Below are 17,802 nucleotides of genomic sequence, written 5' to 3' on the forward strand. Positions count from 1 at the left end.
AAAAACCTATTTTCATTTTCATACCAAATAGTATTGGTAAACTAGTAGATTAAGGAACAGTACAGCCATACAAGATTTTTGTCTTTAAATATAAGTATAATATTTATGGCAGTTCATTCTTGAAAATTGCTGAGAGTTGGGCTGGGAAGTTGGCTCAGTGGTAGAGTGCTTGCCTCGCATGCATGAGGGCCCTGGGTTCGATTCCTCAGCACCACATAAGCAGAAAAAGCTGGAAGTGGCACTGTGGCTCCAGTAGTAAGAGCACTAGGCTTGAGCTGAAGAGCTGAGGGACAGTGCCTAGGCCCAGAGTTCAGGCCCCTTGACTGGCAAAAAAAAAAAAAAAAGAAAATTGCTGAGAGTATATTTGAAATGTTCGCTCCACAAAAGTACAAATGAGTTCATACTTGCTAATAAAATTTAGCATTCCCCAATGCATAAAACTTAGAAACACTACATTGCATGTGATAAATATATATATATATTAATTTTTATTTGTCACTTTAAAATTTTAAATAGGAAAAATAAATTTATTAAATGCATATTCTTCCCTAGGATGCACGTCAGCAACTGGTAATTTAAAAAAACATCAAATTGTAATTAGTATCTTTAATTAGGTATAGCTTGTTGAGGACTTAATGCAGAATTGTTTAACATAACTTAGAAAATAACATATCATTTCCTAGAAACCTTGTCTTTGTAGGACTTCATTTCACATTCTTTATCAGACTTACTAAACTTAGGTATAGCTTGTTGAGGACTTAATGCAGAATTGTTTAACATAACTTAGAAAATAACATATCATTTCCTAGAAACTTTGTCTTTGTAGGACTTTATTTCACATTCTTTATCAGACTTACTAAACTTTATAGTTTGAAAAAGTTCATAAAAGGAATGTTAAAGAGAGAGAGAGAGAGAGAGCATGTAATTTTAACTGGTAAATTCAGAACACAAAAGAAACAAACAAACAAAAAAAAAAAAACCTCATAATATTCCTACCTCTCTCAACACTGGACATAGAAAAGCGAATTGTTTTCTTCATCTAATCTCCCACCCCCAGAAGTAAACTGAATATCCTTTCAAACATTCTTATTTATATTTAGGGTATTCTATTAAATTTAAATTGAAGATAAAAATAAATAATATTTGTTGTATAAATACGCCCTGCGTATTGGCATACCCTTAAGCTTAAAAAGTATTATTTTTCTGAAATTCAAATTTAATTAAGTACCCTGTGTTTTATCTGACCACTCAGTGTAGACATAATTACACATATATAAACACATACACTTTCCTCTTATCAAAATAGAATCATAACATTTTGGAATTCCCTTAAGGCTTTTTCCTTTCACTATCAATTTATTTAGTTTACATGGTAGAATTACCAGTATTTCTAATGGCTGCTTGATATCATAGATACATTCAGCTTTTTGTTGCTATAACAAAATACCAGAGATAAAATCATTTTTTAAAGAGGAAAGATTTTTGACTGATGGTTTGGGAGGTTCAAGTCCATGGTTGATTGGCATTGTTGCTCTGGGCTATGGCAGTATAGCCCCACACAGTGCAGAGAATATGATAGATTAGGCTATTCATTTACTGGCACAAAAAGAGAGGAGAGAAGCCGGGTGCCCGTGGCTCACACCTGCAATCTTAGCTACTCAGGAGGCTGAGATCTAAGGATTATGGTATGAAACCAGCAGGGACAGGAAAGTCCATGGAACTCTTATGTCCAATTAATCACCAAGAAAAGCCAAAAGTGACACTGTGACTCAAGTGGTAGAGTTCTAGCCTTGAGCAAAAGTAGCTCAGAGACAAGGCCTAGACCCAGAGTTCAAGCTCCAGGATAGGCAATGGAGGGGAAAAAGAGGAGGAATACATAGCATTATCCCCTTTGGAGTGCGTGATCCCAGTGGCTAAAACCTTCCCAATAAGCCCCTTTTCTTACAGGTCCAAATTATAGGACATATCATTTGACTATTTCCTGATTAGGTATTTTATGTTTGTGTTTTTTGTACTTTTAGGTAAAGCACAAAACCTCTTTGAATTGACTAAGCATAAACTAATGCAGTTGGTTCTGCAGGGTGAGTGTTGAGTATAATTATAGGTCTGTATGAGAGTGTGCCAGTTCTGGGGGGGTTGGTCTCAGGGCCTGGGAGTTATCCTTGAACTTTGTACTCAAGGCTAGAGCTCTACTACTTGAGTCACAGCTCTGCTTCCAGCTTTTTGCTATTTTTGCTGGTTAATTGGAAATGCAAGTTCTGCATAGGGTTGGCTTCTAACCATGATCCTCATATCTCAGCCTCTTGAGTAGCTGAGATTGCAGGCCTGAGCCACCAATGCCCAGGTAGGTAAGTTCTAGAGAGTTTGGAAATGTATATTGGAAGATGTCTGTATTGGAGGTGAATGGAGATGGAGGAAAATGCAGAATTTGTGAGGCATAAATACAAGAAAGCAGATGAGGAATGAACATAAACACATGGTCAGTGTTTGGAGTCAGTGACTACTGTGGGCAAAATGGAAAGTCCGATAAAACTGGAGACCATAGGTTGTAGAACACTCAGTGTTCATGAGGGGTTTTATGTCAGTAGTAGTCTTGGCTGTAGGATTAAGAATGGGCAAGTAGGTTCCAAGATGAGGCCTTGGAGGATCCCTAAAATGAGAAAGGGAGGACAATTTTGTGGTACTCCAAAAGAAAGCTTCAAAAAGCTGCCTGAGAGTTTTAGGTGGGCCAAGGAAAGACCTGAAGTCATACTTATGAGAACAAGCAGTTCACGTTCCAGAAGCCTGCATTTTAGAGAGGGATATCCTTAAACCTAAGTAGGTCTTGCTGCACAAATGACCCTGGCCCTCAACATCTGGACTAAGGTTTTTCTGGCTGTAATGCCGGTTTTACTATTGACCTGCTACATTCTTCTTTCTAAGAAAGTCCTTAGTTCACAAACTGAAATCTCTTGGTCGCCTTGGTAGTTTGTTGCTCTTCAGTTCCATTTGGCTCTTGGCCTCCATGCTTTTCCTGAGTAGATGCGACCACCCAGAGCCTCTTTCTGTAGGTTGAAGAAATTATTAGTGAGAAACATATGGCCCTCCTTCCCATGGAGATACATTTGCTGCCTCTATCCTAGCAAGCTTCAGCTTAAAAATTCAGTCGTTGCAGCAACACAAAATAAAAAATGCTCAAGTGCTGCCTCTTCAGAGTCCCGATAAACAGCTGTGCAGGCAGCTCTACCCCAAATGGATGACACAAACAGATGTGTTTCTGGGAGGAAAGTACAAGTGCTCTCCGGGTGTTGTTTTTAGCTTCTTACTATTGCAGGGGTATCTTTGCTTTTTCAAGGAAGAGGTACACTGTGGTAAGCAGTGTTTTATGACCCATAATAAAACCTCTTGTAAAGACCATTTTTTGACCAAATGAAGCTAAGTGTTCTTTTCAAAGTCTTCGTTTGCTCCTCTTTCCCCCACCCCTTTGCATTGGAATGAAGACAGTTCGGCATTAATGAATAACATAAGGAAATAATGTCACAAACTCTAGTTCTTATTTGTTAAGCTGGGAAAGCAACTAGAGTTAATTATGTAAAGAAACTTCACAGTAATTTTGTTCCTATTTGGTAGTTGCTTCTGAATATATATGTCAATTAAGTAAAATTTGATATTATATTTTTATAGTATATGGTTGTTATCTCTTGAAAAGTCCCTAAAGAATAATTTGAAGGAATCTTGAAGTCAGAGGACTCCAAAAAAAGTCCTTCTAGTCTGGTCAAAAAATGACTTAGAACCACCTTAGAAAGTTGGGTTGCTTTCGACATAACGTCTTGCACATCTCATTGTTGCAATGAGTCCACCTGTATCCCTATTTAAATAATTTGTTTTTTCCCTTCCCCTCCACAAATTATACCAATATCAAATACAGTGAAAACAGGGGTTATACCGTGGGGGAGGGACATACAAAGCAACAAAGAAATATCTTGTAAATATGTTAGAAACAATAGCAAGAAAGAAAAAATATTTGAGTCCTTATCTTGGGCTTCATTTCTCCTAACATCAACTTATCTGACCGTTTCTGCTTGTCTCAGATATATACTAGTTATTGCAAATAAGGGAAACCATGGGACCTATGTTTCTTTGGCTTACTTCACTTAATATAATTCTTTACAACTTTGGTGATGGGCAGGGAGTGGGGGGAGATAAGAGGGGGGAAACAAAGGAGGAGGCTACAATGCTTGATAAGAAATGTACTCATTACCTTGCCCATGTAATCGTAACCCCTCTGTAGGGTATTTTCACAATTAAAAAAAAAGTTGGGTTGCTTATAAAAAGAGATATATAATGTATTCCATGAATAATAATAGCAGATGATTTCTAAACATCTTTCCAGACCTAAAATCTTTAGACTTCCAAATGAAAACCATGGAATATAACACTTGATTTAATTAAAGTAATAATGAGCATTTTAAAGATCCTGTCCTATAGTATGCACCTAGTTATGTTTGTTGATCTTACTGATGAGTGTTGGAATGACAGGAGGATTTTGTTGCTAAGTGTAAAAAACAAGGTAAATGTGTGTTGAGGTCATGACTAAAAATCGGTACCAATTCTAAGCCATTACCCACATTGGAAGGTTCACATAATTTTTTAGTCATCACAATTACCCTAAGGAAAGTGTTGTCCCCACTTTACAGATGGGGAAAATAAGGTTAGAGGTGGAGGAAAGAGGTTAAGCCACAAGCCAAAGTTACACCTAGTGTGGGCATGGAGATGGAGCAGAACTCTCAGAAGATTCCCATTATAGTTGACTTGTGGAACCAAACTAACCTATTCCATTTATCTCCACAATTACCTTACCCCCCCCCACACACACTTTTAAAAACAATTTTAGTTTAGCCCAGAGTCAATTAATATTCCTACAAAATTCTTCTATCACCTCCTGTCTATTCTTTGTGTTATAGTATGAATAATAATATGTCATTCTTCCATGAAGTCCCTTTATGTGCCTAGTAATAAAGCCCTTTGCAGTGTGGCACCATTTATCTAAGTTCCCAGGATCTGGCTTGTTGAGGCTGTGGCTGGTCTCCAAACTTCTAAGCACGTGCCTCCCCAAAGCCTTCGCTAATTCTGTCTTCCATAGCAGAGGCTTCTCACATCAAAATGGATATAGTCCATTCCCAGCATGAATGCTCCTGCCTTCCTGATACTTTCCCCATGTCTGAGCACCTGTGTCCTCTGCAGGCCTTGCTACATGCTGACTTGAAGTTCATAGGTGTGTATTTATGTCCTTGCTTCCTATTAAAATAGGAGCTCCTAAGGATTCTTGCCTTCAAGGATAACACCCCCTAACACAACATCTTATACAGTATAGAGGCTTCATAGTTTTTTTCAGATAAAGGATAAATCATTGTGTGTGCACTTTAAATATATTGAGGACTTAAGTATACAAGATTCTACTTAATATGGTGTGTGTGTATAACTAATGCATATAATAACAGAAATATAACCATCTGTTTAAATTGCTCCTTTCTGAAGTTAATTTTGTTTTATAGACATGGAAACAAAGGCCCACAAAAGGGTTTGAATGAATAGCCTCAGATTATTGAACTCATGAGCACAGATTCATAACCAAAGCTATTAGCTCTAGGTACTTTTTTTTCTTATAAGTCATGCTGCCCTCAAAAATGGAAAAATTGCATGTCACATGAGATTATACTTGTCTGTGAGGAAGTTTTTTATATTTTTGTGCTTTCACTTAGCAAGCATTCAGTAAATTCTTAGTGCATAACTCATGAGCCACAATGCAGTATCATGGCCTTTTTGTTGAAGGAAAGACTTTGGGAATGAGTTAACTCCTATACACAGAAGAACAAAATCATGTTACTTCATTTTAACATCATCCGTAAGATCTATCAAGTCAAGTGAAACCACAAGGTCTCTCTGTATAAGATGTCTTGTAAGACTATGGGGGATACAAAGATGATATCACATTTCTGTTCCTCATGAATTCCAGTGTATCTGAAAGGCTGTTGGCAGTTTTTTTTAAGGCAATCAAATAAAAAGGAGGTGGATTGAAGCAAGACTTAGGTCCTCTTCTTCCTGCTATATTACTTATAAAGCAGTCTTTGAAGTTTATTGTTAACTGTTGTGAATTGATCAGAAGCTGTCAAGTTTTGAAGCAGAGTAGAAAGTGTGCATAATCAGGAAGGTTGGATACAATGTCCAAGGCCCAGGTATTGCCTAAGTGCATTTAGAATTGGCTGAAATCTTCAGGGAGTGAATGAACCCACCTGGCCACCCTCCCAAAATTGAAGGTGGCTATAGTGTTCAGTGTGTCATTGCTTAGGTAGCATTATGGTAATACATGTTATGGGAGAACTAGGACTAGAACCGATGATTCCATTTCTGAGTGTATCTAAAAGAATTGAAAGCAGGATTGTAAAGAGATGTGTATACTCTCACTCATAGCAGTATTATTCACAATAGCCCACATGTAGAGACAACCATATCCATCAGTGGATGAATGGATAATGGAGACATACAATGGGATGTTATTCAACCCTAAAAAGAAAGTTCTAGCATATGGATGAGATATTGGAACATTCTACTAAGTGAAAAGAGTCACCCAGAAAGACAAACACACTATGCCTCTCCATGTATGAGTTATCCAGCATGGTCACATTCATAAAAACACAAAGTAGAATGGAAGTTTCCAGGGGTAGAGGGGAAGGGGAAATAGAAGATCATGATTCTCAGGGGACAGAGAGATCCAGTTTTGTAAATGAAAAAGTCCTAGAGACCTGTTATATAATAATGTGGATATACTCAGTACAAGTATATGTATCAATAGTGAGGAAAAAAGACTCTGGGACTAGCTGTTGTTACTCTCAGTAGCCTCTGCTTCTCTATGATTTCACCATCATCATTTATTAGTTGGCTCAGGTGACTTTTACCTCTCTTCCCTTAATCATAACATCTTCCTTAATTTAAGATGTTATCAGTTCAGTGTAAAACAAAACCTCTTACAGATTTTAGGTCATAGACTCCTTTAACTCCTTTAACCTCTTTCTTGGGAAACAAACAAAACAGTATGGAGATACTGCTCTGAACAAATTTTTTTCTTTCTTTCTTTCTTTTTTTTTTTTTTTGAGACAAAGACTTGTTATATATCCCAGATTTATTTTCAATCTTGTGATCTGCCTCTTTTAGCCACCCAAATGCTGGAATTGTAGATGTATATCACCATACCCAGCTCTGTAAAAGTTTTGATAACAGACTTGAAAAGATTTGCAGGAGAAATTATAAGGAGAAAATTCTACAAGTTGTATATGTCTCTAAAAGTTTTAAATGAACTATTACATACTTTTGAAATTAAAACTTGGAGGATGTGAATATCTTACTCAGATTAGCTAGATATATCCAAATATCCATAATTGTTATTTTTAAGCTGCCATTTCTGAGATTTTCTGTACAATATTTTTGGGTGTTTAGTGTTTGTGGCTAGAATATATAATATAATTATTTAATATTTTCCCCATTAGAAAGCTTAAAGCCAAGGGTTGGCGGCTCATGCTTGTAATCCTGTCTCCTCTGGAGGCTGAGATATGATGATCACAGTTTGAATCTAGCCTGAGCAGGAAAAGTCCATGAGAATTTCACACCAGCAAAAAGCCCAAAGCGGAACTGTGGTTCAAGTGGTAGAATCTTGAGGGAAAAACAAAAACACAAGCTAAGTGACAAGCATTTAGACCTTGAGTTCAAGCCCTAGTACAGATACCACAAAAAGCTTGAGGTCACTTTCTAGTTTGTGTATTTTGGTTAAAGAAGTAAGAGGATGAGAGTTCTGGAACACCTAGAAACAATGATAGACTTCTAAACATTTCTAGTATGCAGAGACAAAAGCCCAAAATCGTTGGCAGGGAGTTGCCAAGAGCAGTGTACCACCTAAAGTCACCCTGAGCCAGACTTCATTCCACCTTACTGTCCTGTTGAAACCTGCTTCCAAGGTCATGTGATTTAGAAAGATAAGTAAAGGTCCAAAGTGACTACCAACCACAAGTATGACTAGATGCTGAAACCCTTTGTACCAGAACTGTGCTTTGTAACATAATAGGGGAAACTTTTAAACCTGTGTTTAACTTAAAGAGCTTTACTTGGCAGTATCCCTAGTTTCATTGCATTGCTTCACTTGAGTTACAGGGAAATATTTTAAGTCTTTTATAGGAAAGATTAATTTAGATTAAAATCTTGAGAAGCTGATGTAAAGGTATGTCTCATGATACTGTAAACTGAGATAGAACAGATAATAAGCTTAGGTAGAGAATCCTTTGAAATGTCCTAGATCGAAACATTTCTAAGAAGCAAAAGGGGTTTTTTCCTTCCTTAGTATTCATTCATATTGTTATCTAGAATTGGAACCAAGCCCCATTCTTTTTTTTTAATTGTAAAGATAGTGTACAGAGGGGTTACAGTTACATGAGTAAGGTAATGAGTACATTTCCTATCAAGCATTGTTACCAACCCTCCTTTGTTTTTCCCCTACTATCACTTCCCTACCCAACTCCCCCCCCCCACCTCCAAGTTGTAAAGTTCATTTTCAACATAATGTCTTGTACATCTCATTGCTACAATGGATAAAGCTATATCCTTGTTTCAGCATTTTGTTATTTCCCTTCCCTTCCCCAAATTAGAAAAATGTATATACCAGATGCAGGGCACCAGAATCAAATACAGTGACAACAGGGATTATACCATTGAGGGAAGAACATACAAAAAAAAAAAATCACATAGTACATTAAAAACAACAGCAACAAAGAAAAAAAACCTCTTGTCCATATCTTGGAGTTCATTTTGCTTAGCATCATCTTAATGGTCATATGTACATAGCTTTTGACCTTTTCTGTTTGTCTGGTAAGATTATCCTAGACAAATAGTAGTTATTGCAGATAAGGGAAACCATGGGACCTATGTTTCTTGGGGTCTGCCAAGCCCCATTCTTACGTGTGACTAAAATTCAGAATGATAATTCTTACTTAGAACTAATTTATCTTCTAGGCATAAAACTTGAAATCAGTGTTAGTGCCTTCATGTGGATTCAGACTGCTTAACCTGTGCTTGGAGTGATATTAACAAAGTCACTTTAATTTATTCTAGCATTTAAGCAAAGAACAACTAGACCCATAGTCTAAGTGCCAAAATAACACAACTAATAATAGCCCAAGGAGGAAAACCTATGCAGCTATTAAAAATCACATTTCATGAAATAGTTAAAGTGTTGAAGACATGTAGATGAGAAAATATTCACAAAAAACTGGAAACTTTTTTTAAAAACCACAAAATAAAATGTATAAAGTTATCATTTTTACCTAAATATACATTTTAGTTATCTGTACAAATATAGTAATATATATGATTTTTTAAGATGAAAGAGACCTATAAAATTCTTACTTATCAGTGAAGTTTTCTCTGTTCTCTTAAGCAGTAAGCTTTTGAATGATTTTCTTTTACTCCTGATTTACAGGTTTTTGCTGTAGGCTTGTATGTATTCATTTTATCAGTTTTATAATTAAGAAAATACAGAGTCTTTGCTATCTAAATACATACACAGAAGCAACACACACTTGTTTGACCCTTGATTCAGGTTTTTTATAAATTCAGATAGGACTTTAGTAATTGAGATTTAAATTATTTTTATATTGCTAATTGTCAGCTTAAATTGTTTGAGCACTGTGGCACGAAGCAAGCAGATTCTTATCTTCTTGGTGTGCTTAGTGTATAAGAAGCTAGAGATGATGAGCCAGCATGACATTACTTTAAGTTAGTCACACTTTTTTTTTTTTAAATCCAGTGCTTACAACATGTGTGCTTATGTTTCCAATAACGATGTATTTGCCACAGCAGCAGATGATTTTTTTTTATTCTGTGCTTCATTTTCACACTCTAGTTTGCTCATTTCCAGTTGTTGGACCTGCACTGGTTCCCTGGCCCATGCAGTTCTCCTTCAGGGTATTCATATCGGGCATGAATGGGTTTCTTTTGAAGGAAACCCTTATCAGCTCAGGATGCCCATGGAGCAGGTCTCAAGATTCTCATACACCTGTGCCATGTTATCATCGCATGATGTTGTTTTAGCTCTTGGTTCACATGGACTTTAGCGTAGTGGCTGCATTTTCTTCCAGTTGTTTATGAATCTGTTTCCCCCAGGAAACAGGACGCCTATCATGGCAGTGATCACCCTAATAATTACCATCTGTTCAGTGTTCGCCAGACAATGCACTTCTGCTCAGCATACATTGCTCCATTTAAACTCTGGTAACTAGGAAAAGTAAACGCTGTCTTCTCCCATTGATTGATGAGGAAAACCAAAGCTGCAGTTTTAAACAAGCTAGGACCTGAAACAGAGAGAACCAAAGGAGTGAACCAGTAAGGAAACACTATGTTGTTCTTGGTAAACTGGTTTACTGGTGCATCTCATGAACATGTTTTTTTCTCACAGTCTCTTCTGCCCTGGATATCCAGTTATTTTTCTTGTATGAAGAAAATAGGTTTATTCTCTCCTGCCCACCTCCTCATATATACCATTTTCACAATTTTGGGAGGGAAGAAAGTCACTCCTAGTAATTCTGAATTTTAGAGGGCCATGATGTCACAGGCGATGATGTCACGGTCAGTATTTTAAGTTCCTCCTTTCAGAGATTATTTCTGAGTTTTACATTTTGTGTCTTAATTTTTGAGGCCTAAAATTAGAAAAGTACCTGACAGTGGTTTATTTTCCTTGTATCCTCCTCTTTGATGCCTACTTAATGTATAATACCAACAGTAGCTATCATTTATTTCTGACTGCTATCCTAAATGTTTCATAAATAAAAATTTTATGGAGTAAGTTTTGTTCTTTTCCCATTTTTACAGAAGAAAACACTGAGGCTTGGAGAAGTGAGAAGTGGCTTGCTTTGTTTTACACACTTACTTCCCTGATTTAATAAAGAAATGCCTTAATAATCTGAATCCAGTTTTTCTAAATTCCAGTTTGAATCAAGAATGTATCTCTTGACTGGACCCAAGGTACAGGAGGTAGAGAATCATAGCAAGGCTCAAGAGCAAGGCTCCTGAGGTTGGCCCTCTCCCCAGTACCATTAAAAAATAAATAACAAATAATTTGTTTCATTATTGAACCTACTTCTAAATATCAGCTTCTTGCACTACTAATGGGGTGGATTAAATGAGTCACTGAGCAAAAGCTGCTTAAAATGGGGCTTGACTCATAGGGATTGCTCAGTATTAGGCACCATAAAAACAAATGATCACTGTTAATAATAATCATATTCACAAGATTACATATTAAAACAATATAAAAGTATATGAAGAAATGCATGTCCCTCTGGTCTCTTTTTATTTCCTCTCCCCAGCATTAACCATCACGAACAATTTGGTAAATGTCATTCCAGAATATTTCCTGTGCATTGAAAAGAACTTTAAATTAACCTTTCATTAATAAAACCAAGCTGAGAGTGAAAAACTTTTATAGTGCTATGAGAGTGGGAGACCTGTATTTAATTAGTACTTAGCAACTTTGCAGAGTACTGAGGATTCAGCAACGATTATGAACTTGAGTCCAGTTGAAATTGTTTTGAGTATTTACTAATTTATTACTGTTTTGTTTATTTTTATTATTTTATTTAGGATATGATGTTTCAGCTTCTCCGAGGTCTGGACTTTCTCCATTCTCACCGAGTTGTGCATCGTGATCTGAAGCCTCAGAACATTCTGGTGACCAGCAATGGACAAATAAAGCTAGCCGACTTTGGCCTTGCCCGAATCTATAGTTTTCAGATGGCTCTTACCTCAGTGGTGAGTAAGACAGTGCTGTCCTTTTGTTAAACTCATTTTTTCCTGTTTTTGGATGACAAACTGCCCCTTTTCCGGCTCCTAATGATATTACTGGCTTCAGATAGTAATAGTCTGAATGTCCTTGCACATTTTTATATAGCAGTGGATAAGAGGAAAGCATTCTGCTTTCAGATGCAGATGCATCTGGGCTGGGTTTGTTGTGGACAGGACTCATTGCAGAAATAGCCTGTTGCATCTTAACCAGTAGAAGGGAATCAGTGACAAGTTTCAAAATGCTTTGCCATAACTACTGTTTTCAGAGTTGGAACATATGGTAGGTGAAAATGCACAGCTCAGTCAGGGTAGGGCTAGGAACATTGATCTGCCTACATTACCCAGATGAAGCTGTGGTCCCAACTGTAAAGAAGGAATTAAATTGACAATGAACTTATATAACCCTTAAATAGGTAGCACTGACATTTGGGTTCAAGATTGAACCCATAGGTAGCACTGCCATTTGGATTCAAGATTGAACCCAACAGCCCTGTTTCAACAAAGAATGACAGTAACAACATCCTGTTCGTTGTCTTATTCCAAACCATAGTAGCTAATGACTTCGGTTAGCTCCTGTGTCTCCTTTATCTTTCACTGTGTCTGAGAATATTTGTGAAATTCTGCACCCCAGCTATAAAAAGAGCAATCTGAAAGTAGGTATTAATTACTCTTTTTTTCAAGTTTTATTTTATTTACAGTGAGTTCATGCACTGATACAAAAAGGCAACCAGAGTCCTTTTGCTATGTTACTTTTTTTTTTTTTTGAATATTTGAGTAGTTGTGCAAAGGGGCTACCATACTTCTTTTTTTCAAAGTAGGAAGTTGATGCATTGAATCCCATTGACTGGTGAAGACTATGGAGATGTTGCCTTCAAAACACCTTGAGCCCAAAAAAAAAGAATCTTGAGCCTTGAAGAGAGTCTCAAATGAGGGGCAGCACTGGCCTGGGTAGGGGGTATTGTTGAGCAGTGCATGGTGATCTCACAGTGACAATGATGCAGTGACCACGTCTGGCATTTCCTGTCTATGCTGTAAGGTGGCTAACATTCTGCATAACAAAAAATTGTCTCTTCACATTTTAGTTACGAGGTGATGGCACAGTTCAAGTGGTAAAACACCAGCTGTGGGTAAGAGAACTTAAGGGCCTGAGTTCAAACTCTGGCACCAGAAAAAATTTTTAAAAAGTACCCAAATTCCAGTCATGCTTCAGCTGAGAAGTAAAAATTCAGGAGACAAGTTAGAAATTCTATGAGATAAGTAACTGGTGGGGCCATACATTCTGTTATCCCTGTCCTTCTGTCCTTCTCCGTATCCCTAACCAAAGTAGAAATGCTACAGCCAACACAAGGAAAGCTCTTCACATTCTCAACATCTTAGACTTTACCCAGGCATCAGGATTTCTCCAGAGGGGTTTGTGTTGCTATTGTTGAAAGATAAATCCTTACCCTTTTCCTCTTTGCCCAGCATGCACCAGTACTTTCTAAGGCACAAGTCAATGTTTAAAGGATCAGCCTGAGCTTTGGGTGGAGTGAAGCAAACCCTTGTGTTCTTACATAATCACAGGAGAAAGGGCTGAGTCTGTGTGTTTCCCCAGTGGGAAGGGTGAGGTAGGCTTTGGGCTTCCCTAGGAAGTTATTGCTGCATGTTGTTTTGGGGCCCTGGGGAGAAGCTTGAATAGGCTTTGTGATCCAGGAGAGTGGAGGGGGAAGGGGATGAAGGAACTGGTCTCTTTGATTACATTAATTTTAAGAGGATAAGCTATCACTGAGCTGGATACCTTATTTTAATCCTCATGCCCAAGAAGGCACTAATAACCGTAAATAAAAACAGGAAACCTACGGGTTATTTTTATTATTTTTTTTCTGGTTAAACTTGAAAAATGATAGCCCAGCCTGTGAGCAACATCAGTTAACATTCCCATTCTTGCTGAAAGTTGGAATGTTCTAACAGGAAAATTAAAAACAATTATTTCAGCTTCAGAGAAAAAGGAAAGGCAAATATCAATACATGATTTTTCTGGATCTAATCTGTACTGTGTGTTCTATATTTCCTATGGTGATGTTAAGTAAAAGATGTTCACAGCTGGGAAAGACTTTATTTGAATACGAGTGATAGTCATAATTTCATGATAGTAATAAATAAGTATCTGTCCTATAGGGTACTGCATGTTTTAAATTTTATGTGTTTTCTTTTTCTCCTGAAAGGAAAAAAATCCATTTAATATAGTAATGCTTTGATTTACACACATGCAAAAACTTAGAACGGCAGTTGTTTGGACTGAACTGGAATGTATTTTTAGTGTCTCTTGAAGAGACTACACTCCACTTCCTGAAAATACACATTTTTCAGTAGCTTATGTCATACAGGAACTGGGAATTAACTTCATCTGTGGAATGGCAGAAGAATCACAAGTTAACTGACATCTCAACTACACTGAGAAAGGATCCTTGCTCTCAAAGCCTGACTCAAAGTTCCCTTTCTAGTCCTTCATGCAGGAATCAATTCCTCTTTCCTGCCTCCAAGTTTCTAGAATAATGTTTTTGATAATATTGCTTTCTGTTTTGTCTGTAGTTACTTTAGCATTGTATTTACAAGCTGTAAGTCACTTGAAGCCATTTACTGGCATCTTATTCAGCCTTATTTATTTTGATAAGCCTTTAGGAAATAATTTAATCAATAAATTGACACTGTAGGAATAAGTCACTGAGTTATAATAAAAAAATAGAGAGTTACATATACATTCAACTGTCTCATATTCCTGCATAGCTACCTGGTAATACCAAGCTGAAGGAATTATTAAAACATACACCTTCAACGGTTAGCCCATTAAGTACCATCATGCTGATGGATTATTTGGCAGGTGTCTGTTCAAGGTCATGAACATTAGGCTACATGCTGTAACTTTGTCTCATGTGAGACTGTGAACTTAAGTTCTGTGCCTTATACTTAGAGCAGTAGTCTTCTCTGCTGCCTCCTGAATACATGAACTGTGGGAAGTGAACTTCCTTTCTTGAACAGAAAGCCATAGACACACAGAAATGTGACATGTTGTAATTCTACTTCTTATTTCAAGACATGTTTAATCCACTGAGTTTTGGTATAAAAGAAATTTTATATTCTTCAAAGATAATTAGCATTCTCCCAATGAAACAATGCATGAGTTATTAGACAACTTATTTCTATCAATCTATGTAAATATATGTATATGTAATACATGATTTTTCTACTTGGATTATTGGTACTAGTTTGTATGCTTAGTGTCTTTCTGAATGTTCTCAGATACAAGCTAACCCTTTGAGGGGCAGGTGCAAGTGTTTATACCCCTGATGTATCACCTAGCTGGAATATGTTCTACATCACCATTCCCAGACAGGGGAGTTTTTCAATCATCTTAGTATATAATCCTTTACATTCCAATATGTTCTATTTTATATGTGTATGCTAGTCCTGGGGCTTGAACTCAGGGCCTGGGCACTGTCCCTGAGCAGGAATAGATTCCTGCACGAATTACATGAAAGACTAGAAAGGAAACTTTGAATCAGGCTTTGAGAGCAAGGATCTTTTCTCAGGGTAGTTGAGATGTCAGTTAACTTGTGATTCTTCTGCCATTCCACAGATGAAGTTAATTCCCAGTTCCTGTATGACATAAGCTACTGAAAAAGGTGTGTTTTCAGGAAGTGGAAAGTAGTCTGTTCAAGAGACACTAAAAGCCTTTGGGCTTTTTTCTACCTTTGCCTTCCACATACCTAGGATTATAGTTGTATGCCACCTCACCCAGCCTTTTACTCTTGTCATAAATAAAATATATTTGTTGGCCTTTTCTTGGTAGCAGTTAGTTTGGGATAGTCATCATGAATGTGGACTATAGTTTTAGCTAGAGGTAATATATAGCTTAAGGACAAGTGGTTAGTTTGTCCCTATTTGATAAGTTGGGACTGATTTCAAGGTTAAAGCATCCATTGGATGTCTGACTTGCTGGGCTGTCTCCAGCGTAACACTCAGTTGTCTTTAGGAAATATTGGATTCTTGCTGTTACATATGCAGTCATGTATATACCTGGACCCATAAAAAGGAAAGGCTCATGTTTATTTAGTCTATTGGTTTTTTTTGTTGTTGTTGTTGTTTTTCTTTTTTTTGCCAGTCGTGGGGCCCGAACTCTGGGCCTGGGCGCTGTCCCTCAGCTCTTCAGCTCAAGGCTAGTGCTCTACCACTTGAGCCACAGCACCACTTCCAGCTTTTTTCTGCTTATGTGGTGCTGAGGAGTCGAACCCAGGGCCTCATATGCATGCAAGGCAAGCACTCTACCACTGAACCACCTTCCCAGCCCCTCTATTGTTTTCTTGAGGCAAGGTCTTGTTACATATCCTAGGGTGGCCTAGAAGTTAGAACTCAGTAATTAGTTCAGACAGGCCTGGAACTCAGCTCCTTTTGTCCCAACTTCCTAAGTACTAGGATTATAGGGGTATACTACCCTACATAGCTCAAATACCTATTTCTTAAAATGCCATCGGATTAAGGTGTGGATAGACACATTGTGTGCTTTAGACCTGGGAAAGAGGGACCCTCTGGCCTAGGTCTTATGCTTTGGAGGAGCCTGTGTTGTCCTGCTCTCCCCACATCAACCTTCATGGGACGTGAAACCCAGGGTGCCAAGAAGACCTGTCCCTGAGCTCTCCATCCCAACCCAAGAGAGTAAAATTCCCAGACTAAATCCAAGTGGCATGGGCTTATCTTTCTTCCTGAAGTAGATTTTTCCCTGTGTACCCTCTTGACCTCGATGCAGAGCTTAGATGTGCATGTGGACTGTCCCAAAGAATTCATGTCAGCTCCCTCATGGTCCAGGAAGCAGTTACAAAGAGAACACAAGGAGCCCACTGTAAACCTAGCACCTGACCTTGGTTATTTTTATCAGAAAAGTTTCCCTAGGACTGTATAAAATCAACTTCTGTGACCTATATTAAGCTAGGAGATCTGTGAATTACCAAAGAGAACAAGTTGGAGGAAAGTTTTTCGGTTGCACATGTAAGAGATGTGTAAGAATCATGATTCATACACTCTATAATCTCTGTGACGGTCATTCAATTCAAGTCATTCAATATAGTAACTGAGGACTACCTAAAATTATATTCAGCGTCATTCTAAAGTCATTTTTTAGTACTTTCCATGTAAAATGTAGCATGTGGCAGTTATTCTTGTCTGTCAAGTAGAGAAGTGGAGTTTTAGTCCTGGCGGCTGCAATGATTCTGATTAACAAGAAGCCCTGGGACCAGCAGCTGATGGAGGGATTGATCTTTATTTAAAATGGAGGCGATAAGATTCCATTTACCACAAGTATTATAACATTTGGATTGCTTGCATTCCCTTCTTGGTGCCTCTAACACTAGGTGTTTTTGTTTTGTTTGTTTACCTCTGTGTTGGTAAAACTCAGAGTTGGTAAACACTGAGTTTGAATCCAAGCAAAACCTTTTTGGTATGTGTAGGGGAGAAAATTAACAAAATGGAGTTTGGCTTTCAGTCAACAAATAATGACTGATCAGTTCCTGTGTGTTGGGCACTGATCATGAAGCTGGGAGATGATGGTGAACAAAAATGGGCAAAGTCTTTGCTGTCAAAGAGCTTGTAAAGCCAGCCCCTGATAGCTCATGCATGTATTCTTAGCTACTCAGTAGGCTGAGATATCAGGATCCCACTTCAAAGCCAGCACAGTCAGACTAATGTGGGAGACACCTATCTCCAATTAACAGGCAAAGTGCCAGAAGTGAAGGTATAGCTCACGTAATAGGCCAGCCTTGAGCAAAAATGCCAAATTAGTGTGAGGCCCTTAGTTCAAGCCCCACTACTGGCATAAAAAAGAAAAACAAAAACCAAAGAGCTTGAGAGCAAAGATGGGCTTAAGATCTGAATAAAATAATCACACAATGAAATGTACACTTAGAAACA

The 17,802-nt window shown here is 37.7% G+C and overlaps 1 protein-coding gene across 5 annotated transcripts in view; it reads left to right on the plus strand.

Annotated features, from left to right (window-relative positions):
- The window catches only part of Cdk6 (cyclin dependent kinase 6), a 182,347-nt gene that overhangs the window by 73,795 nt on the left and 90,750 nt on the right, over nucleotides 1-17,802 (plus strand). For all 5 annotated transcript variants that reach the window (XM_042684593.1, XM_042684594.1, XM_042684595.1 and 2 more), the window contains exon 4: nucleotides 11,662-11,829. In XM_042684593.1, coding sequence (XP_042540527.1) covers nucleotides 11,662-11,829 — 168 coding nt within the window. The remainder of the gene's footprint in view (nucleotides 1-11,661; nucleotides 11,830-17,802) is intronic.

The sequence above is a fragment of the Dipodomys spectabilis genome, unplaced genomic scaffold (assembly GCF_019054845.1).
Source record: "Dipodomys spectabilis isolate Male_0828 unplaced genomic scaffold, ASM1905484v1 ptg000089l, whole genome shotgun sequence".
NCBI lineage: Eukaryota > Metazoa > Chordata > Mammalia > Rodentia > Heteromyidae > Dipodomys > Dipodomys spectabilis.